Source organism: Ixodes scapularis, unplaced genomic scaffold (genome assembly GCF_016920785.2).
Source record: "Ixodes scapularis isolate PalLabHiFi unplaced genomic scaffold, ASM1692078v2 PGA_scaffold9__187_contigs__length_104089568, whole genome shotgun sequence".
Taxonomy (NCBI): Eukaryota; Metazoa; Arthropoda; class Arachnida; order Ixodida; family Ixodidae; genus Ixodes; species Ixodes scapularis.
The window spans coordinates 48,898,092-48,921,341 of NW_024609884.1; the positions used below are offsets into that span (position 1 = coordinate 48,898,092).

Here is a 23,250-nt window from a genome sequence, read left to right on the forward strand (position 1 = left end):
TGACGGACGAGATGTTTTGTGTTGTTCCACTTCTTCGTCCATCATCTCCGTTTTTTTTAACATATGTTATATTACTTTGTTTTCACTTTATGTTGACTTCTACATGAGTAGGCATTTACTGATCCAGCGTTACTGCGCAGTTCTTGCCGTCTTTCTTGCTTTTTCAGATGACCTTCATTCGTTTGGCATGTAAATCCCCCATGCAGAAAAGCGCCGATGCCATGTTCGTGCTAACAATGTCCGACAGTGCACTTAAATGCATGTATGAAGCTGTTTGAGCACTGTGTTTAATGAATCAATTTGGAAGAAAAACACCGTAACTAAACAATATTTGATTTACATGATTGAGAAATGTTCCAACCTATTTACTATGTTATAATTATTTGTAATATTTGCTTTTATAATGAAGCACAGAGAAGAAATGCAACCGCTTTTTTCCGTATGAATGCATTACTGGAAGTCAATTTTCGACTGGTTGATGTCTGCTTCAATTCGCAAACAGCACACTAGCGCTTGCTGAACCTATAGAGTACATTATCATACCTCTATGGCTCTGTCGTTCTCGTTTGTTTTATTCAGGGCCGTACATAGACTTGCAATATGTTCTCATATCATTCTGTTCTGTCATTGTCTACCTCTGTAACCTGACACATTTTCTCTGCTCTTTTTCAGGAGTTTGTGTACTGCGGCGTCTGGGCAGCACTCTACTTCACAGCCGCCATTGCTGTTGCAGTGAAGGGGAAGTGGGAGGAGTGTTTGGCTGCTGCTGCCGTGAGTGATTGTGCATATATTGATTTGTTTTCATTCCAACAGTGCTTTCAATTTCTCTAGATTCTTTCCAGCTGTTTAAAGCAGGCATTGAAGCCATCTGAGAAGATTCATCAGGGTATTTTTGTTTTCTAACATTTGTGTTTGCTACACACTGAACTTCGTTTCATGATAACTTGCCAAACTGTGAAGGCTGTGGCCCCTGCGACCCAATAAGGGCGTCTGAGCAAGGCACACGACAACACTCCATGGTCAAAGCCACAAAGGCCTCGTTACGACCACAGCAACAGCACCAATTATAACAAAAAGTAGTTCTAGGCTTCTTTTTCTTGTAACAGCAATTTAACGTGCGCAATTGCATCTCTATCCACACTATGCTACACGACACGGAAAAAAGAAGAAGACATGTTTCTTTTCAACAGTACTTGATTCGGATCAAGCCTTTTTCGAGAATAACATGGTTTCTGAACGGTGTTTCAACTATCACAGCCCTGTGATCGACCGCTTCTGCTCAAATTGTTGGGCTGCCTCGGTGGCTCCGGGGCAAAGCGCCGGCCTACGGATCGCCAGGTGGTGGGTGGCCGAGGGACGAGATCTGACGGAGGCTTACTGCGGAGAAAGCTCCGTGTAATCAAGCTTTCAGTTGCTCATTAAAAGATTCCCTGGTGGTCGAAATTAATCCTCAGTCCTCTGCTGGGGCGTGCCAGATGCCCTTCGTTGGTTTGGCACGTAAAAGCCCCAAATTTGACGTTTGCTCAAAACATCGCCCTGGCAGCACCTGCCACAGATTCATGGGTAAATTGAGCATATGCTCGTCTGGTAACTTCCCGAAGAGCTCGCTACTCTAGCGGACGGCAATGTTGCGGCGGTGGACGTCCATCCGAAGTGGTAAATGGTTTTGCAGCAGACGATTCGTGGCCAGCAGTCGACAGCCGATTCCTCTGGGCTTGCGTTTGGTGCAGCGACACAATTGCTCCGTGTCATGGGGTCACATGCCTGACTCGACGCTTTTATTGGGTTGCGGGGGCCGAAACCCTACCTGCCTTCAATAGTAGTTGAGGAACCCCTCCTGGTCTTGGTATTGAAGCAAAAAAGCTCTGCAGAAGCTTACAACTAGACAATGTAAACAATAATGTATGTACTGGGGATTGTTTGGCTCATAGTGGTGGGTGGCCTAGATTTGGCAAGATAGTTCAGCTGCCAAAACACTTCACCTAGGGACAAGGAAATGTAAAAGCTCGGGGAATCCAGGGGTTCCCCAGAGTATGCAGGTTTCCTCGACCGTCCATAGCCCCAAGCAGTATTGTACACGTTCCTCCAAAATAGAAACGAAAGCTTGTCCCCCGTTCCTTCTCAATCTTGGAACAAGTTCCCATTACAAGTTCCAGTGGTTCAAAAGGAATGCATTCCCATTAGATTTCTAAGATTTTAATGTGTCATTACATTAACATCATGTTTGCATATTTTAATGCAATATTGTGCACATCAATAATGAGAAGCTTTCATGTCTACTAAATTTGTGTAAAATTTCAGATATATAGTGTATGAAAAAGGAAAGCCGTTTTTCCTGCTGTTCCCTCGAAAATGTAATGAGTTCCCATTTGAGTTTCCCTGATACAGGATCGAACGGCGGCATTACACCTAAAAGGATTGCATTCCAGGAATATTGTTCCTCGCAAAGCCGTTCCGTACAACACTGGCCACAAGTAGTGTGTCCCAGTTTGGCAGATCTGAACCAGTTACATAACTATCTGCCTAATGCTCCCTAATATGTCAACATTTGTATACAATTTCTGTAGGCTTCTGTGCTGCTTCGTTGCAACATGCCAAGACAGGGAGGTGTCCCTCGTCTGTCATTCAAGAAAGAGAGTTTTCCTTGAGATTGACAAGTTTTGGAACCCCTGCACTAGAGGTTCACCATAAAGTAGTGGCATGCTGGCCTATTTTGGAAATATTCACTACACTCCCACTTGTTGAGAGGGCAGAACAGTTGAGAATCATGTATTCCTTAATGAAGTTTCTAGACTATAGTTTTGGGTGTTTGCAGAAAAGTTGCCTTGCAATCAAGCTAGCATGTTAACTTTGTGAGGGGTAAGGCAGAGTTTCCAAGTTCCTTGTCTAGGAATGGCATCAAGGGATGATGGGGCATGTTTTTGCTGCCCATGCAATTTGACGGAGATTTTTCCATACATTCTCTTTTGGCATTAGCACATGATGCCAAATGCATAATACCATTCCCTCCATCCCTCTCTTGTTCCCATGCACTGGTTTCCTGTGGAGGCAGTTTTTTGGCTTTGTGGCCATGGCCCTGTATGGTGCTGATGCCTTCTTCAAGTACAAGGGCTGGAAGTCTGGAGAGCCCGCCCAGGGTGAGAGATCAGTCCCGGGGGTAGGCCCGGCTGCTTCCAACACGGTGTCGCCGACCAGCCCAAACTACCCCGCCTACTAACCTTGCACGCCAGTAACGCACGATTCTCACAACCCCTGCTGCCAAGAGGCTCGGTAAGTTGCCAGCACGATCCTAGCATTAATCAGTGTGCCATAGTTTTCTTTTTTTTTTTTTTCATCTGAAATATGCCTGCGTAGAGTTTGCTATGGGGTATATTTAAGCCGCCCACAATCTGGTATTTATTATGAAAGCCATGCTGGTTGATGTCTTGGACATCAACCAGCATGAACAAATGCATGAATTCAACGAATTAAGTAAAACCTTGAAGACATAGGAATTAAGATTTGAAACTGCTCGGAGTTCAGTTCTTTCTCTGCTGTAAAAACCTTTTCTTTTTGCAGCCCTGTAGCTGTCATCAGTGCCTGCTTTGAGGAAATTGTCATTGTGATATTTTTTGTGGGTTAATGTTTCAAGTTACTTTAAGGTGTCTACCAACCTGGCGAACCAGGAATTCTCAGGGAATTTAGCAAGTCTGGAAAAGTAAAGTAATTTTTACCCCAATCAGCGATCATCGAGGAAATTGTGCTTTCCTTTATCTGAGCGAGAGCAAAAGACCAGTGGCGTACCAACTTGGTTTTTAAGGGGGGGGGGGGCAAACTAGACCCCCCCCCCTAGGGCCGAGGGGGAAGGCGGTGCCCTTGGTATCCCTAGGGCGCTGCCGGTCAGTGTTTGCGATGCCCGGTGCTGGCTGTTTCGGGGGGGGGGGGGGGGGGGGCAAAACTTATGCCTTGCCCCCCCCACTCTGAGAGCTGGGGGGGCAAGCACCCCCCTTGCCCCCCGGGGTTGGTACGCCCATGTGTGTGACCCACATTGCAGATGACTCAGCCCATGTGCCAATGCAAATCTCTGCTTGGGAACTGGTCTTGGGGGAACTGGGAGGTACAACACGAATCACCTTGTCTTGAAACGCACGCACCAAGGCGAACTTCCCCTATTGTCCTTGTTGTTGCCATGCACTGAACCTTCGCCGAATGACCTCACGACGCAATAGCTTATCTTTCAAGCTTCCTCGCTCACTCCCAAATAAGACTTGTTATGGGCTGCCCGCGGCATGGCGGTTGAGTTCACTTGGGCTGCTTGAGTGAGAACACCTCAAACTTCGAACTGGGGAAAGCGTTGGATTACCAGTGTTTTCACATAAAAACTGCACTTCAGACACTTCTTGGGAGTCAGTCAGAAAATTGTGATAAAGTAGTCAGGGAAAGGCTGGACAAGTGGAGGAGTTTGAAAACATCATTTTAGTAGACGCCCATATTTTGTACCCCCACTAATCGGGGAGCCAAAGCTAACTGATTTATGTTGATGTGATGTCATAAGGGCTGTCCGACATTGCTGGACATGTTTGTGAATATAGTTTACTTCGATTTAAGTATTCATATGTGCAATTTTTTGTAAACATTTGTATGTGCGTAGAATCGTTTCACACCATTGCCACACGTGGCTTAGAAACTTGTAGGTGGGATTTGGTCAGTGAAACTTGCATTAGTAAATTATCACTAAGCTTTCATACTTCCCTATCAAGAAGTAATTGGTAGCTCTTGCAGTCTTGAAAAGTGGCTTGCTTTTATTAACTTTGATTGTTGTGGAAATATACAGTCGCCGATTGATTTTTCTGACTTCACAGGGACCGACAAAACGTCCGAAAAATTGGCAGATTAAAAAATTTTTCTTTATTACATCTAAGCGGGCTTAAAAAAGCCGTCAATAGTGCCTTGCTTCAGGTTCTGACTCCGCTTGTGTTCGGCCATTTTCTATTAGCTTGAGAATCGCTGCCTTTTCTAGCGTTAGGTTCGAGTACTTTCTGCGCTTCTTAGCGACAATACGCGGCGGTGGAAGAACAGATGGGGGCCATGATGTCCAAGCCAGCGTTGTCTGAAAACAATGATGTTAATGATGCGCAGCTAGAGAAAAAAAAAGCTGTAGCATAGCATTACCAAGCAATAGGACTTAGCAGCCAATCCATGTGCAGCCAACATAGAATCTAAAATGGTGGCCCCTCTGTGATGTTTCCTGCTCATCGCTCGCTGTGATTTTTTTCCGAAAAAACAACTGTTGGACTTTAAGCTGCCTGAAACATTGGTCGTGAATATGCACTATTTCTATTGGGCAGGTCACGGTCCTTCCTTTGGGTCCGAAATATTGAACAAATCCGGCGTCCGAAAAATCGGTCAGCAGCTGTATATCAGTACTGCAGCTGTACATCTGGGTTACATATGTCAGTTTTAAAGTATTGAAAAGTGACCTGCCTGGTCCTGTGACTGTTGTGCACCAGTCTGTGGCTGTTTGTTTTTTAGTGCACGATTTTGTAGAACAGTAGGGAAGAAGGGAGCATTGTCATACAGCATGCAAAATGTAGATGAGTGTTAACAGAAAGCAAAATTTAAATAATTTCACCTGCATATTGACATTGAAACAGAAAACATGTCGAAGACGTTAAGTGTATGAGGGTGTGCAGTTTGTATGGAATGTGTATAGTGTAGGCTTGTGTACTGTGGCTCTTTTGTGGTCCATGGTGCAAAGACATATGGAGCCATTATTAACAAGCACCCCAGGAGATACCTAAAAAGTCTAAGCATATACTATGATTTATTATGTTGTAAATAAACGGAACTGAAAATTTGCATTGTGATGATAACGGTCTGGCACACGTCTTCACTTCTTTTCCGTAGCACTCTGGTGCAGTTGTTAGAATGTCCATAAAGTAGCAGTGCAGAAGGGTTTGCTTTCCATGTCTTATGATTTTCGATGTGCTAACATTTTGAGACTGACCAAACTTTAGTTTCATTGAACATATGTGATTGGAGAAAGTGTAATTACCCAGGTGAGCATATTAAAGAGACATACTAGAGCCCGAGATTGAGGGGGAAAGAAAGAAACGGGTCACACACGACATGTTGCAACTTGGTCGGTTCGTAGCATATTTATCAATATTTATAATGCCAGCCTTCGAGTCATTAGTATTCGAGATGCACACATAGAGTGATTGAACTCTTGGAAGACCATTTAAAAATTGTTTCATAGACAAAAAGTGCTCTTTTCTAGGTTTGTGTCTTGGAGAGCTTAATTAAGATATGTTATCTGGCAGTGGACCGAGTGAAATACTGTTACTCCCATGCTCATGCATAACACATGCACTTCTTTTATACTACTGGCTATAACTGTGCTATAGCTGGCTCCTGTGTACTGTTCCAGAGTAGAAAACGGCAAGGATGAAAACTTTCGAGCAAACCCACCCCTTGACAACGAGAGTCTGCGGAGAAAGAAGCTACAGACACATGGTGGCCAAACACGTTGGAACGTGACGGCTCGCCCATCACTTTCCTTCTCTGCTATCTGGAGTCTTAAACTCTCTAATGGGTCCTACCCCATGGTACCTGAAAGGCTTCCAAGAAAATGTGTCTCCAAAAATTGTAACACGTATCTATTCTCGGTCATTCTAACTCTGCTCAAGAGGAGCAACAGGTGTCAACGAACAGGTATATAACACCATTCACATAAACTGAGAAAGGTAGCCAATTGCACACAATCTCAGCAAGGGGTCCAAGCGAAACTGAAATTGCGCCAAGGAGTATATGCGAGGTGAAAGTTTCAAATGATCCGAGAAGAAACTGACATTGGGCTTATTTACATCTTGGTATTTTTTAATAATTTTGATAAAGATCTGTCTTATAACTGGGTACTAGATCTTTTCCTTGTGTGTAGAATGTACTAAATATGTGCCATATACTTCTGCATACAAAAAGGTGGCGATCGATTTTGAATAGTGGCAGCGAAAACACTGTTTAGAGCAAGGGTAGGCATGTGCTCAAATAATTTCCTATTTGTTGTCTGGAGGGAGGCATTGATTGAGGCTGGATTGGGATTTATGTCGAAGGATTGTTTGAAGATGTTCAGGTTGTGAATGAGGAAATGTCACGAATGCATAATAGCAGTGTTAGCACTGTGCCACCTGTTAATTCAAGTGTTACAGTGTATGATTGTAAGACATGTATGTTCATGGGAAGAGTAGCTACACTGGTATTGCATGCACATTGCTGGGCGGGGATGGCATTGTCACCAAAAATGCCTATTAGACACAAATTTTATCAGTTGCATTCAAAGCAAATCTAGGCTGCATTCATTCGTGGGGGTGTTTGGGGGGGGGGGGGGGGGGTGAGAGATGGGATATGTTAAGCTAGTATACACCATGAAAGCTTGTGTGTGCTGTTAAAAGGCAGCTCCTTTTTATGAACCCATGCAAGCTCCATCTCAGGTGTTTGGAGTTCCATGGCCACCCTGTGTTATAATCCCATCCCTGCTTCAGCATTCACCATTAAGACTGAATTAGACATTCTTCCATTTACATTATTGCAGTAGATGTATAGAAATGCAAGTTATTGAAGCTTGCCTTCATTAATGCTTCCAACTGTAGAAATTTCGAATGTGAATGCCACATGAGGTGAAAGATTGGGAAGTCTGGCTTGCCTTTTTCTACACAGGTATGCAAAATGTTTTCCCCCTTGATAAGCTGGTGCATTCTTCATAGTGGCAATTTTTTCTTGGCAACATGCTTGGTACATACAAAACCTTTAGAAACAGTGCCTAGGACCAAATGCTTTGAGGTATTATTTTAAAGCACCAATTTTACTGCCAAATTATTTTCATTGTAACTTTGAATTTTTAACAAGTAACCAAGTGATTGTTTTCTGCACTTGTTTTATATTTGTTTCTTTAGCAGCTTTGGGTGTGTACCCCAGTTTATATTGGTAAAAAATTGAGCATGCACAAGCAATAAAAAAACTGCATAGTAACTGGAAATGCTATTTCAGTCATCGCATCATTAACAACACAGCACCATGTAAGTGTGTAACGTGAATATATTGTTAGTATATCTGTTGCTCGCATAGGTACGTTTGAGATCTGCACATTGTCAGTTGTGTGTGTGTGTTGTGTTGCATAGAAAGTGATCACACATCAGCAAGGTTAGACATGCACCTGTTGACACACACTCTCTCCTTTTAAAGTGCTACAATGTGCCTTGCACATTGTTCTTGCATAGTCTTATTTATGTTGAATCCCTGCACATTGCAATTCAGATTGCCTTCTGGTGTATGTGTAAATGTGTGAAGCTCCAATGGAAATTTCAATTGAATTCTAAATGTCTTTCTTCCTTAAAAATTTAAATGCATTGCCAAAGCAGTGTGGGGCCAAAATATTAATTGCCTATTGTGGGAACCCCACTTGATGAGCTAGGCTTCTGAAGCAGATGATGTATATTCCAAATAAAGGAAAAACCTGTGTTCAGAGTTGTCTGCAAGTATATGAATGTTTCACAATAGTCGTAGATGTTTGTGCTGTGGTCATTACCGTTTTCATTGCATTAGTTTCTTTTTAAGTTGCTAATGACGCACACATTGCTCTTGCAGCGACTGTTCTTATTGTTGAAACAGTATTGAATAATTTGAGCAAACATATCCTGCTAGGTGGCGTGCACAGTTTGCTGAAAACCTTGATGCCTTTTCGGTAACTTTGCAATAATGAGTAATTTTTGCAGTTGCTCCATTTCTGTTGCTTTACCACTAGTGGTTTACCCATACGTGACTTGCTGGAATAAACTTTCTAGAAAAACAGTGAAGTGAGATTGTGTTGTACTTAATTTGCATAATTACATCTGTCTCGATCATTCTCATAAACAAGCACAAAGGGTGTTGTGCCTGCATTAGGCAAGCTTGCTTCGGGTGATTTCCACGGATGACACTCATAAACTCCTAGAATTTATCAGAATGATAAAAAAAATATTCAGAACCTGTGATGTGATATTAGCCGCTCTTAGTCATTTGGAAGCTTGCTGCATGTGCCAAAAGTTTCCTACTACTGCAAGCTTCTTCCGAGTCGTGCTCAGTCCAGTGATCGCACTCCCGTTTGTCTCTATAGTAGCACCAAGCAAAGGCATTGTGTTGTAGATCACAAAGTTTGGGGTGCCATTTCAGCTGTGCCACTTAGGAAACGTCACTAATTATAAGCATGATAATTATGACTACCGTAAAGTTCCGAGAAAACGCCCGCCCCCGAGAGATCGCCCATCCCGTTTTTCTGGCTAAATATCTAACGAAAATTCCGAAACGTCGCCCACCCCCCGATTCCCGTCGGACGTCACGCGATGTCCGACGGGAACACCATCCGCCGCGCTATCTGCTGTACCGGTACGTCTGGTAAGCCAGTTCATAGCGGGTTTCCGCGTTTTTGTCCGCGATCTGCGTGCGCGATATCGGCTCCCGTAACACGCGAGTTGTATCGTGAAATGCGAATGTGCTGCGTCCGCGACCTGCGGTGTCCGTTCCCGTGACATATGAGACCTCGTCGCGGATTCCCGCGTTTTTGTCCGCGACCTTATGTTGTACCGCAGCGAAGGCTAGAAGCGTGAGCTCATGGCGTTGGCAGCAGCTCCTGCACGAGAGTTCGCGCTTGTACCCTTTCCTGCGGTACATCGTAAGGTGAAATAGAGTATATTTAATCCCGCTTGTATATTGCATCGTAAAATACGATTCTGCTGCGTCCGCGATATTCGTTCCCGTGACATACGAGTTTGTAGCGGATGCCCGCGTATTTATTGCATCATAAAACTTTAATCTGCTGCGTCCGTGATTTACGGTGTTCGTTCCCGTGAGATGAAAGTTCTCGGCAGGTTTCAGAGAGTTCTTCGCACGGTAAAACTCGAATCTGCTGCGTCCGCAACCTCCGGAGTCCTTTCCCGTGACACAGCAGATCGTAGCGAATTACCGTGTGTTTATCGCATCGTGAAACGCGAATTTGCGGTGTCCGCGATCTGATCAGCTCCCGCATCACGTGGTTTCTAACGAGTGCCCCCGTGCTTATCATTAATTTTTGATAAAATTTGCTGTGGCATCCCCAAAGATAGCCCCACCCCATGCTTTTCACCGTTTATCTCCATTTTGGGTGGGCGTTCTTTCGGAACTTTACAGTAAGTATGCTTCTGTATGCTTATGCATTGTTTGCTATAGGTTGTCCTTTTTGTTGCCTTGACCTGCACGCAAGTTTTTCGTTACACTCCAGTGTAACACTTGAAATAGGCGGCCCATAAACGCATTGTATTAAATTGTCATGGCATTTCTTCTACTTTAATGTTCAGTTGACTGCCTATTTTTTGTGGTCCAGCCACAAATTATTTATTGTGACAATCATTACAAAACATTTGGCCTTGAAATTTGTGTAAACCATTATTGACATCACAGATTAAAACCAAGACACTGATCAAAGCACTCAAAAGTAAGGCTGATAACATTTAAGAATAGAGAACTGTAGGGAAGGAAATTATGGTATGGCAACAGTAAAAATTCAGAAAAAAAACAATCATGACATGCAGGGTTCAATAGAATGTATACCAAACAGAAAATGTTTTCAATGACTCGATCACTTTGAAAGAACATTGTGAATAGCAGACATCAACCCAGGAACATGTAATGGACATGCACATGAGTAAACTTGGAACACTACTAGCATAACCCTGGACATACTAAGATGGCCACATGCTCAAATGGCCTTGCACTGGGTGATCTGTCCAGGGGTCAGAGGACCACCCCATTGGAAGTCTGATATCTCCCTCCCTCCCCAAGCACCATACTGTAACCATCAACCAGCTTAAATACAAATATGTATCACAGACTAATAGCACTCCACATGATGGAGGCTGCAAGTCATGTTGCAATGGTATTGCTGCGAGGTGCACTTGTAACTCCATCAAGATCCACGGAGACAAAGTTGCTGCTATTAATGCTTGCTGTTTCAGCACACTCCGAATTTCTAGAGACACTTCGTGAAGTTTTGGCGGATTCTGTACGGTCAATCCTGTCCACTTTTAAATTTGGACTAACGGACCTGGAGTCGACAGAGTTTCGCCGAGGCCTTAGGACAACGGGGCCCAAGTTGGACCCACTGTCTTGTCCATCAGAGTTATTGACGCCCGGCGGTGCTTCCCACGAGAGCCTGGAACCATTATCGTCTCCGTGTTGATTTTCCTTGGCCTGGGCGGCTCGGAATGGTAACACCTCCGAGAACTGGTATTCTCCGAGGTACATGGCCAGCTGGATGCAGTAAAAAGCCATGGCAACAACACCGAACACCTGGAATTGTGGAAGAAAAGTTTAATAAGGTGTAAGTGTACACTGCTGCTCTAACTAGTGCACACAAATAACTGTCATTGTGTCCGAATATTGTACACTAGCACAGTAGAAAGAAAACGTTTACACGACTTACAGCAGCGCATTGGTATCCAAGCCTATTGCCATGATGCGCAATCATAAAAGCATTGGCGAAGAAGTACAGGACGATGGTGATGGCAAGGTACAGGCATTCCTGCAAAATATGCATTAAGCTGTTAGTGTCACTGGTACAAAGCCCAGAAATCGGGTAGCTCGTGAAGAATTTGAAAAGCACTGTTCTTTAAACTCTATATTCACAACCGAAGATTGTAAACCTTCAAAAAATAAAATAAACATCAGAAAAAGAAAAATGTTTCTGAATTGCCACAGCTCGTAATGCGTCCTGCAACATAAAAATTGCGCTATTTTTTTTTTTTTTACCTACCGGTAAACGTTTGAAAACATACCCTATCTAAGCATTTCAATAAAATGTTTCGTTGGATGTTCAAGTGAACGAAGTATTGAGCCCATTGAACTAACCCAGCTGGTTCCCTGCGTAAGCCTCTGCTCCTAGCACGTCGGTGCATAGCTGTGAAGTTTGATGCTCGTGCACCAGTCGATACTGTGAAGCTCGATGTGGGTAGTGCAGCGAGTGCCATGGCTAGAGGCACTGGCATGGTAATCATCTGATCTCATCAAGAACAGGAGACTAGCTGTGTCTGATGACATTAGCCGTCATTCAACCGCGAGTGTCCTTGCAACGTTTTCGCTCGCGACGATGGCGGTGTCATCGTCTGAAAGTTCAGACAATGACGTGGCTAGAGTGGATAGGAAAGCTGCGAAATTAATGTTTGTACAAACTTTTTAAAAGTACGAGCCTTCCTTCTTTTATGCGACGCAATAATCATTAATGGGCACGAATGCCACACGAAATGAAACGCAGAACCCAGGGCACCGAGCTTAGGAGAGAAAAAGATGGAAATTTAAGATGCAAGCTGTTGCTGTGTTGGCTGTTGCAAAAGTCTGCTTCTCCTTCGTCTACTCCAGTGTCATACCTGCCTAGGCAAGGAGGCCAGGTGAGTATTAGTACGACCTAAACATGATAGTTTAGGTCGTTTTAATATTTTCTAAATCATAATTTTAACGAAAGGAGCTCAAAAAGATATTGCCTTAAGTATTCAAGCACGCAGTTGTTAATGACATCTTTGGCACAAGTTTCCATGATGGACCAGAAGTATGAATTTCATCTCACTTTCACCACTGCATACATCAACCTTTTCATACCCAGAACGTCATCGAAATATAACCACCTTCCCATACCTTCAGCATGCATACAAACAGACAATTTATTTAAAAATGTGATAACCAACAATTTTTGTTAATGCGAATCTTGACTGCTCGTGTTTTCATAGCATATATTTCTATTAGCATTGCTTCTCTTGTATTTTGTTTTTGCTTCTCCCTTCTCCAAAGCCTCTAGGCCCTGGGGGTATTGAAATAAATAAAATAAGTAACAGCTAAACGCCTAAATATTATGACAAGATGATACTTAATCAACTATATAGATGGTAGGTGGGATAAGCTGCTATTCTACAGAAAACGTTCATTGCCCTAGATTATTGATAGTATTCATCTCATCTCCCATACATCACGCTAGGTGAAAATAGCATTAATATCAAATTTAATTGTGTGGACATCAGAATCCTTATAGTAATTTCACACTAAATATCAAAATCATTGGCAAACAGACTTACAGAAGAGGAAATTTGAGTGATTAATATAGATTGTAAATAAGTTAATTTTGCTTGTAAAGTTAGCATGAAATGTGTAGATATGCAAGGCCATAAAACATGAAATTGCGGGACATCAGCTGAATCAAAGCTTCTGGCACTCTGCAACGAAGTATTGAGGATCACTATACATAGACCAGCTGGAGATCTTTAGCAACTAATTAAAATCTTCTTTACGCATGGCTTCCACCACAACAAGCCTTCGCAAAATTGCGGGCACCTTAGCCTAAACTTGAACCTTGCTTGTTAAAATCCTGAAATTCGTATCTTTTTTACTAAATTTTAAAGTACTGCTGATGAATGCATCATAATCTTAATTCTTGTAGCTTCAATTATTTCACGAGCATTTTTGTCAAGGGTCCAATCGGCAACAGAAAGACCTATTCACGAACAATTATTTAGTGCTCCAAACAATTCACCCAAAACTCCATGTGGCAACATTGTGTCAGAGTATACCACTGGAGTTGGTTTGAAAACTTGTATTTTACTTGAAGTACATTATCTGAGTATGTACTTGTGCAATTATTTTTTCTGGTACTTTCCAAGGAAACTGCAACTCCCGACTTCAAAGTACAGCTTTTTCAAGGACCACGCGCTCGCGCCCTTGGCTTTCCCAGTACTATTGTCGGCGTGTGCGAGCTACAGGGGGCGCTTCTCTAGCTATCATCATCATCATCATCGTGTTTGTGACGTCACGGGAAGGACAGACGAGACAGAATACGCAGATCTTGGATTCCTCGGCTCGTCAACTAGCTTCATGCGCTGTCTGAGTAACGCGCGGCAAAGCGTTTCACGCGTTGTGCTTACTTGGTGAAGTGATATTTGTAGTAGAACATTTTACCAAAGTTTGAAACCGCATGTGACACGCGTATTTGTGCCAACAAACACTTTGGTGCTGAGGTGTCGACGAGCTTGTTATCGTGGTGTGCTCTTCTCTACCCAGTACAAAAAGCTGGATCTCTCTAAACATCTACCACGGCGAATAGGGTGTATTTTTTTATTATGATTCGGACAAAATAAAACTAAGAAAGGAATGTCTCATCAAGTTGAAAATAGGAAAGCGGGAAAGCGAAATTCGAGAACCTCGTGTGCAGTGGCGTAGCCAAGATTTTATTGGGAGGGGGGGGGGGGGGGGTTTAACGACGTCATTATCCCCCCCCCCCCCCCCCCTCAATGACGAGGCAGGGTGAGGTCGGCGGTACGGACGCTCACGCAAAGATTAGGGAGGCGCTTTTAAGATAAAGCGGGTAAACCTGCATTGTCATTTTTCAAAACGGAGCAGGCTTCATTTACAGGAATACGAGCGTGGTGGCTCACTGTTCTACTGTCGTCGTAGTTGAGGCCCAACAACTTTAAAAGCTTCCTCAGCACACAACTCCCTCCGGTTTTTGAGGTACAACTGCATTACCAACGCGTGCCGGCCAGTCAAAACAAAAGGATAGCTATACTTTTCCAATAAATTAAACAGCAGCACAAAAAAAAAAAATCTCGACGCTGATAATTTAAAGCAAGCGTCCACCCACAAACACTAGGCAATATTCCAAGCCGCCATTAAAGTGGCCGAGACAGCGAAGTTGAAATTCAGATGCCGTGAGTAACAAGTCGGCAACGACACCGCTCCAACATTCCTGCTGGAAGCACGGAAGAGCATTCTAAGCGCTCCGTGTTCGTTCCTTTCATGGATTACCTGATCACACAGATGGGAGATTTAAAAAGCACCGGCATACGTTGCAAGTACTTTCGTCGCTTCTGCCTGAAAAGATCTCAGAAAGCGAGGCAGCTCCCGGCGCTGAAGGGTTTTTGGAGTTCTATTTAGGCCTGGTTTCAGTTTAGGGTGACCACCTTCCCGCTAGCGAAATGCGGGACACGCTGACCAGGGGAAGGGGGGGGGGGGGGGGGGGGGGTGTAAGAGAAGAACAGTATTATATTTCGACTGTGGCAACTGCAAAAAAGAGCTTAGTGTGCAGTCAGACTGGTGGAAATTTACCATGATGCCTTTCAACCCGAGACTGGAGCAGGAGGAGGAAACATTTAAAAGAATTATAATGCAATTAAATGCAAAGGGGCAAGCGAGCTGGACAAGAATGATGAAAATAAGAGGTCCCGGGTTCGATACCCGGACCAGGCGGATTTTTTCGGTCGCTCACCAGTCACCTAGCTGTGTTTGGAGATTTGTGTTTGTCCTTTGTCCTTCTTGTTCCCCTTCTCCAGGGATTATTTTCATAATTTAAAAGAACTTGTTGGGCTAGTTGGTGTTGACTGAATTGAACCATGGTTAAAAGCGCTAAAAAAAAGGCGTACACAAGATAGAAGACAAACACGGGCAGAAGGCCGAAACATTTGTTTCGGCCTTCTGCCCCAGTCTCAGCTTAAAAAGAAAAAAAGACATAACTGAAAAAGTAACAATTCGGGGAAATTTATCAACACACGCCACGAAATGAGGCTCTGCTAAAGCATTTAATATCCTGTCTTGACCGAAAGCATACTATACAGCTGAATATTGTATTGCGGCAATTAAGCTAATAATTTTCACTCCCAGTGATATATTTTAAGTTTTCATGCCACATATGCTGACCAAAGGGCCTAAGTTGAAGACATAAAATCAACAGCAGCAGAACTCAATGCATCGGAAGGATAGAAGAAGCAGTAAATCTTTAAAGGCTTCTGATTTCCTGTCGATTCTTATTTTTTCCAACATTTTCCTACGCAAATTTTGAACCTTATGTTGTTATTTTTGACCGTTTTGAGTTGCAGTTTTCTTGCCTTGTTAAGTCGTCTTAAATAAAAAATAAAAGTTTTTTTACAGCAATATTTTTGCATTGACACTGCACGATTTGAAAATAATTGAAATAATTTCTTTTGAACTTTTGGTGAGCAATGTTTTTTTGCAATATTTTGCCACCAAGGAATGGGAGGCACAATGGCGCATGCGCGTCAGTTCTCCTGCGAGAACGACGGTCGCTTCCCGCCATGCTTGGATAGAAAATATTGTACCATCGCGATTCATATACTGTTCACCAGGGATCTCCGCGCTTCCCCGTGCCCCGTTGTTCATCAGCGCCGTGAGTTGCCTAGTGAATGTTACGACAATGTGAAATGCGGGACATTTTGAAGATTTTGGAATTTCTTGCGGGACGCGGGACACGAGCCCTCAATGCGGCACAGTCCCGCGAGTCGCGGGACGGGTGGTCACCCTATTTCAGTTCATGCACTCCAATGCGAGCTGCTCATATGGGCTGCCAAATGCAAGAGGGAGAAATGTGAAACGCCCCCGTCACGTCTGCGCTACAGAAGGTTATTCTCAAGCGTCCATAGTCTCTCCAGAAAAGCTTTTCCCGAAAGCATATACGTTGAAGATAGTCCGCGCTCCTCCTTTGCTCCATGCCCCGTCAGTTCACTTTACCCGTGCGAAACAGACTGCGTAAGCAGGAGAGCGAGCGGGCCCCCAAGGGGGGGGGGGGGGGGGGGGGTCGACACCCCCCCCCCCCCCCTGCCTACGCCACTGCTCGTGTGTGAGGAAGCACTTCAGTGATAGCGACACCCTGTATCCTGTCAGTTCCAATCTCTTCTGTGAGTGCTGGTCTCTTATTAGTTCCGAGTTCACTTTTTTTTTTTTTTTTTCAATTTTGTAATTCAGTAAACGAACATTTCCTCAAAATAACTGTCAGGAAGAAGCGGTGGCTGGCTTGCGGAGTCGTTTCAACTAAATCTCTGCGTATTCACCCGGCGAACGCGGCACGTGCGAGGCGCTCTCGCGATCGAAGTCTTAAATCTAGTAAGTCGGTGACACTTCAGCGTCCCAAAAAATGGGCAACACACCTGCTATGGATTACTAGCGTTTGTGTGTTTAATTTTTGCGGACCCAAATGCGCATAATTCGTGATGCGCTTCTCAGCGAGCCATTTCCATTTTGTAAACAATTCTTGGTAAAAATAGGTTTGAAAAAATTAATCAATCGTCTGAATTCACCGGGCCATGGCCGACAATTGAAAAAATTATGAAAAGTTATGATTTTCTTTCGAGCAGAAGTCGCGTTGTGACAAACTTTTTTGCCACGTATTCGGTACGGGAACTGTCGAGTCACACTTGGATGGAGGCGTCTTTGGCAAGCTCAATATGCTAAAACAAGAGTGCGTTGTTTTCCAACACAACTGTGCGCGCGTGCACAGCTAAGACAGCACGTCATTTACTCTGGTGAATGCAAAGCCTTTTTCTACAACAACCTCCACAGATCCGAAAAAAAAAAAAAAAAGAATCAGAGAGGCTGCGAAGGCGAACTGACATAGCCACTCCGTGCTTTGGCGGAGTGCGTCGTCGGCTCGCATCCTACCAGCTGCACCAAAACATCATGTATAAAAATTCACCAACCTCTAACAAAAGAAAAAAAAAAGTGTACACTGTATTGTTAGGTGAAAAAGCGCTATTGTCTTTCGAGACGTCATCCCGTCATTTTTCAGAGTGAAGTAATGAGACCATCTCACTACATTATTAATTTCACTAAGTGCTTTCAGGGCGACATCATTTTGTTACATCCGGGCACTTCAACGAATTGGGCGGGGTAAAAGAGGGAAAGGACACGCCGCACGCGCCAGATCCCGATAGCAGACGACAAATTGGTCCTTCATTTTTGGGCAGTACCCGTGGCGTGGGCTGCACCAAACATAGCTCGCTCACTGCTGCCGCTGTGAAGTGATTCGGTGTTCTAAAACATTTATGGCTACTCCAGTAGCAGTATATTGTGCTCTGTTGTCTTGTTGAAGTAAACAATAAACTAGCGCAGGCACTAAGCCAGGATTTTGATTGGGGGGGGGTGCCATTGACAGAATGATGTGTGAGGGGGAGGGGGGAGAGGAGGCCCCAGCAAAATAGATGGTTTTGGGAGGGGGGGCATGCCCCCCCCCCCTTCCTTTCTTGAATACGTTCCTGAGCCCCCTAGCGTACCTTCGTTCATTTACTTCAACAGCAATGGTGTTCACCGGCAATACTACCCTCAACCGCTGCGTCTATTGCATCAGCAGAAAATGGGATCCCGATTGTACAGTTCGGAGTTCAACAAGTCCTTGCTTGGGTTTTGAAAAACGCCATGCAAACACTTTCTTACTCTTATTTTACTATTTTTTTTATGAATGACAATAATCAAACACTTCACAGCCAGCACACCTGCGTCGGTCGGTTTTCGGCGGTGCATTGAAGTAAAATGCGCACTCGTTAGTCGCTTTCCAAATACCACCTACACGTAAATATCGCAAAACGTTATTTTGGTTACAAATAGACTACTAGATACATTTGCGCTAATTTAAGCCCGATAAAGTCTTCATATTCAGACATTGAATTATGAGCAAATTCGTTGTTCGTGCAAAAAGAAAAAAATAATAATAATAATTCTCGCAGTTGTTTTGCATTTGGTGGACACGTTTTCTTTTTTTTTTTTTTTTATCTAGACTTCCCCGCATAGTTGCTAAAGGCCTAAATCAGTACGAAAACTATCTTACAAAAGGTTACTCCAACCGCATTCACTTTTCGCCGGAGAGGACAGACGAATCGTACTGTTACAGGGCTGTATTCACTTTTCTTTATTTAATTTGCTCGGTAGGTGACAGCGGGATTGTGCCCGATTAGTCTCTTTATCGGGTGTAACATTTTACATTAATTTGTATATCTGAATCTGCGTATTTGCTCTTAAGGTTGCGAAAATTGTGCGATTTTCAACCGTGTTTGCACGCTAATAGGATGTTTTGTACTGCCCAGTCTACGGAGCAGACGACGCGCCAGGGTGAGAGAGTAAAAGATACAAGTCCCTGCATTATAAGTTGATTGTCTTAAATAGTTTGTCAGCGAGAGTAAAACCTATATGGCCACTTGACTTTATCCAATTTTCGCCACCACTTCCGAAAGGACTGATGTCCCTGATTATCCCTGGTGCAATGCCTACCAGCTAAAAATACACTGTACAGGGAAATTAAAGGACATCATGAAAGATTGTGTTAAAAGTAATTGTAGTTTACTTTGAAAGTAGATTGTATTTTTAGTACTTCAAGTATATTGTGCCCGGTGTACTCACTACGTTGTACTTTACTTTAAGTACTTTTTAGATGTACTTTACCCACCACTGACTATTTAAACCACTTCTCATTTTTTTTTTTTTGGCACTTTTAGGTTGTCTCGTACAACCATCTGGAGGTAGCACCGAACCGTGGAGTAGAAGGGTCCCCAGATTGCGTCGCTTACCGCAAAGAGCCTGTATTTGACGGGCAATGGCACTCTCTCTGTGGTCCCCAACATGCGCGCTGCGAAGATGGCACCCGTCAAGATGAAGGAGGTAAAGGTGACGAAAGCAAAGAATCTATAGGAATGCAGGTAGCCCGGGGGAGCACAGTTGAAGTGTCCTCTGCACTCTGCCACTGACTCCACGCTGATGAAGGCCAGCAGGCTCAGTATCTGCATGAAGAAGCAGGGTTATTGGTCAATCACAAATGGCCCCGTGACACTGCAGCCTGAAGTCCACTTTGGCACGAAGGATAACTGTCTAGAAAGTTGAAACCCATATCAAGCTGAGGACCTCTTGTGGTTAAAAGAAACCGGATGCCTTAACTACTCCCACCATTATCAACCAATTCCAAATGCAGAGATTTCACATGCAGGGAGTTCAGCGCACTACCTAACAAAAACAGTGACACTTAATTACAATAAAGCTTCCTTCTATTCTTTCTTTTTCTCATTTACCCTTGCAGTTTATAACTGTTTACAATTTTATTTTATGGAGACAAAGCAAGTAGCTGTTGCTGTTCTAGTACAAGACTCAAAATTACACTTCTCAAGGTTCACTTTTATTGCTGTATCTTCATTGAGTAAATAATATATTCTAAATGTTGCATATGGTGCCATTAGCTCAAAGAGGACAAGGGTGTGGCACTATTAGCTTGAAGAGAAATATGTTATATGTGACACTGACATTTGGTACATGCTAAACAATCTGTTTTGCCTAAATTACTTTAGAAGTGGGGTCCTCAAACCTTTTGGTCATGAGGCATGCATAAGCAGAGAAACCTCGTCCCTCTTGGCATCCTGGTAACGAAATTATTCAAAAGCTTTCAAATTTGTTGGCAACATGACAGGAGTACGCACAAATGAGAAATTGATGGATTGGTTTGACTTGTAGCGATGCATATGGTCCGTTGGAACTCAAAAATTTTTTTAAGGCAAATGATCCTTTGAGCGCGTCGAACTATCGTCCAATATCGCTGACGTCGACAAGTGCAAATTGTGGTCTGTCGGCATCTCACACAGTTCTTAGAACATGGGTGGCCAGGCTGGCCTCGCCTAAGAGCCGCAAACAAAACCACGGAACTTCTAAGAGCCACAGGGAGGGGGGGGGGGGGGGGGGGCAAACTTAACTTTTGTTCAGAGTCTGTACGTATGGGGGCACAAGGCTGTACGACTGTACGTATGGGAGTACAAGGCTGTCAAACTGAAAGCTGCAGTGTGCTTTATTCTAAAATCCTTTTCTTTTTTTCCTAGGAAAACGCGGAAAGGGGCGAAGCGGAGGGAGGTGTCCCCTAATGAGGGATCCGCGAGCCGCACTTGGACCAGCAAAGAGCCGCATGCGGCTCGCGAGCTGCGGTTTGGCCACCCCCGTCTTAGAAGAAAACAAGTTGTTATCAGACGTTCAACAAGGCTTTCGGCGCGGAGCATCAACTGTAACGCAGATGATTACTACGTGTCACGACTTTGCGCTTGCAATTAATAACAGAGAACAGGTTGACGCTGTCTTCTTAGATTTTGCAAGGCCTTTGACAAAGTGCCGCACAAAAAACTCTTTCAAAAGCTTTACGCGATTGAAATTACAATAAACTTATCGATTTTATTAGCTCTTACCTAGACACTCGCGTTCAGTATGTGCAGATTGAGAACTACTGCTCGGACACTCTACCAGTCACGTCGAGGGTACCCCAAGGATCAGTTTTAGAACCTATTTTATTCTTATTATATGTCAACGACATCGTAAGCGCTCTTTACCCTGAAATTAAAGTTAAACTTTTCGCTGATGACTGCGTCCTTTACACCCAATAAAATCACAAGTCGATCAAACTAGACTCAACGACAATCTAGAAAATATTTTAAGTTGGTGTGTCAACTGGGGAATGGTTCTAAATGTTGGTAAGTGTTCTGCCTTACGAGTATGTAACAAAAAATCTGTCTTGAAGTATTCATACGTTATTGGAGGGGAAGTATTTAAAGAATTATCGGCAGGTAAATACTTAGGTGTTACAATTACAGAAGGCTTGAGTTGGAACGAGCACATCGATAATGTTTGCTCTAGTGCGCTTAAAGCCCTATGGGCCCTGCGACGTAAGCTCTGCTCTCAGGAGCACCTTGCAGCCTACAAAAGTTTGGTTATACCTTGTCTAAAGTATGCTTCATGTTTATGGGTCTCCCACACTACAAAAAATGGACGCATCTCCACGTGGTGAATGATGTTGATTGGGGCGAAGCTCTGGTGGTGCTGATGATACTGATTTTATTGTTCATAGGTAGTGCTGATGGTTTTTTTTTTTTTAGTTTTTTTTTTTAATTGCTCATAGGTAGTGCTGAGTTCCGGGTTGCGTTTCGACTTCATTATTACTGCTTTATGGTCGGTGAAATGCAGAGCCAGTGGTTCTTCTAGCGGATAAGCTTGGATCCGCTGGAAGCCGTGGGAATGCATCTCCCCCGCTTAAGTCAACGGTCCATGTCAGAAAGAGAATGTGTGGTATGGAACGTGGTTATATACGCAGTTGAGCATTTGACCGCAGCGCCCTCTCGTCTATAAACGTTGAGCCAATGCATGCAACGTTTAACGCGATCATATACGCATTTGACCGCAGCGCTCTCTCCTGTATAGACGTTGAGCGGCTACATGCAACGTTGGAGTGTAGCGTTGTGGTTAAGACGTCTGCCTCGTAAGCAAGCGGTCCTGTGTTGAAACCCCCGCATAGACATTTTTTAAAGTGGGCCGATCTTTGAGCCAGTGCAATCGATGTGAGCACGGACGCCGGACAAGGCTAGACCCTAAGGAGCTTCGCCCCTGAAAATATATCTAAACTCGAAAGAGTGCAGAGGACTGCAGTCCGATTTATTTGCAACCGGTATAAAAGAACGGACAGCGTGAATGAAATGTCCAATTTTCTTGGACTTGAAACGCTTCAAACCCGGCGCTTAGAAAAGAGGTTAACACTTTTGTACTTGATATATAATGATTTAAATACCCTAAAACAGTGCCTTTACGTAACCTGATTATCGCGCGCAAATACTCGTTTTAACAAGGGCAAAATGAGTAGAGAGTTTCGTGTGCATAATGATACGTTCTTTCCCAGGACAATAACCGCAAAAACCAGCTGCAAAAAAAAAAAACAGTAGAAAGTGCCAGTGTTGAGGAATTTATTTCAAAGTTGAAAGTTGCGCTAATGTAATTGTTTTGTAATGTTTCTTTTTTTTTTATGTTTCCCTTTATGTTTACTTTGTTGTTAGGTCTTGCAGCTGTTATTGATGTCTTCTCGGTGTTGTATATCATGTTCATATTTGTGGTGCCCATTCCTGCTTAGACTAACATGAGTCTGCAGTATTTATTAATAAAAAAAGGTAGGGCGAGGCAAAGGAAGTCCGGGGAGGAGGAAGCAGGCAGAACACTAGAGAGAGGAGGACGTTTCCCCCTCTCCTCTCTAGCGTTCCGTCTGCTTCCCCCTCCCCGGCCTTCCTTTCTCTCGCCCTACCTTCTTGAGTTGCAAAGGACTATAGCAATGTCAAATTTGTGCACAGAACCTCATATGGCTACACTTGTCTGCAACATTGCCGGCTGGGAACGTGGAGCGTCGTAAGTGTTTGGAAGATTTGAGGGAGGGGGGCGACGGCAGTGCGAAAGGGGAATCATTTCCCTCCCCTTCCCCGAATGTTTACTGGAAGTGTATGAAATATGTCTGCGGGAAGGGGCGATCACCCCTGTCCCTGTTCCGAAGCCACCACAGGAAACAGACACAAGTGCCGACGCTTCTTATAATAATTCTTAAAATATTAGCATTCAAATATTTTGCGGATAATACATTAAATAAACCGATGCGCAACTTTCTAG

General features: G+C 43.7%; 1 protein-coding gene and 1 non-coding gene across 6 annotated transcripts in view; one reads left to right on the forward strand and one right to left on the reverse strand.

Annotated features, from left to right (window-relative positions):
- The window catches only part of LOC8024959 (CKLF-like MARVEL transmembrane domain-containing protein 4), a 52,196-nt gene extending 43,365 nt beyond the window's left edge, over positions 1–8,831 (forward strand). For 2 of the 3 annotated variants that reach the window (XM_042287151.1, XM_042287152.1), the window contains exons 4-5: positions 673–771; positions 3,053–3,267. In XM_042287151.1, coding sequence (XP_042143085.1) covers positions 673–771; positions 3,053–3,217 — 264 coding nt within the window. In that variant the 3' untranslated portion in view covers positions 3,218–3,267. Of the gene's footprint in view, positions 1–672; positions 772–3,052; positions 3,268–6,409 lie in introns of those variants that run through there. The other variant, XM_029968974.4, reaches the window with a different exon arrangement.
- Positions 8,832–10,351: 1,520 nt separating this feature from the next.
- Positions 10,352–23,250, reverse strand: part of LOC8024958 — a 35,090-nt gene continuing 22,191 nt past the window's right edge. For all 3 annotated transcript variants that reach the window (XR_005715627.3, XR_006076766.1, XR_006076765.1), the window contains 3 exons: positions 19,374–19,583; positions 11,471–11,569; positions 10,352–11,337 (listed from right to left, as the gene is read on the reverse strand). This is a non-coding gene — a transcript (uncharacterized LOC8024958). The remainder of the gene's footprint in view (positions 11,338–11,470; positions 11,570–19,373; positions 19,584–23,250) is intronic.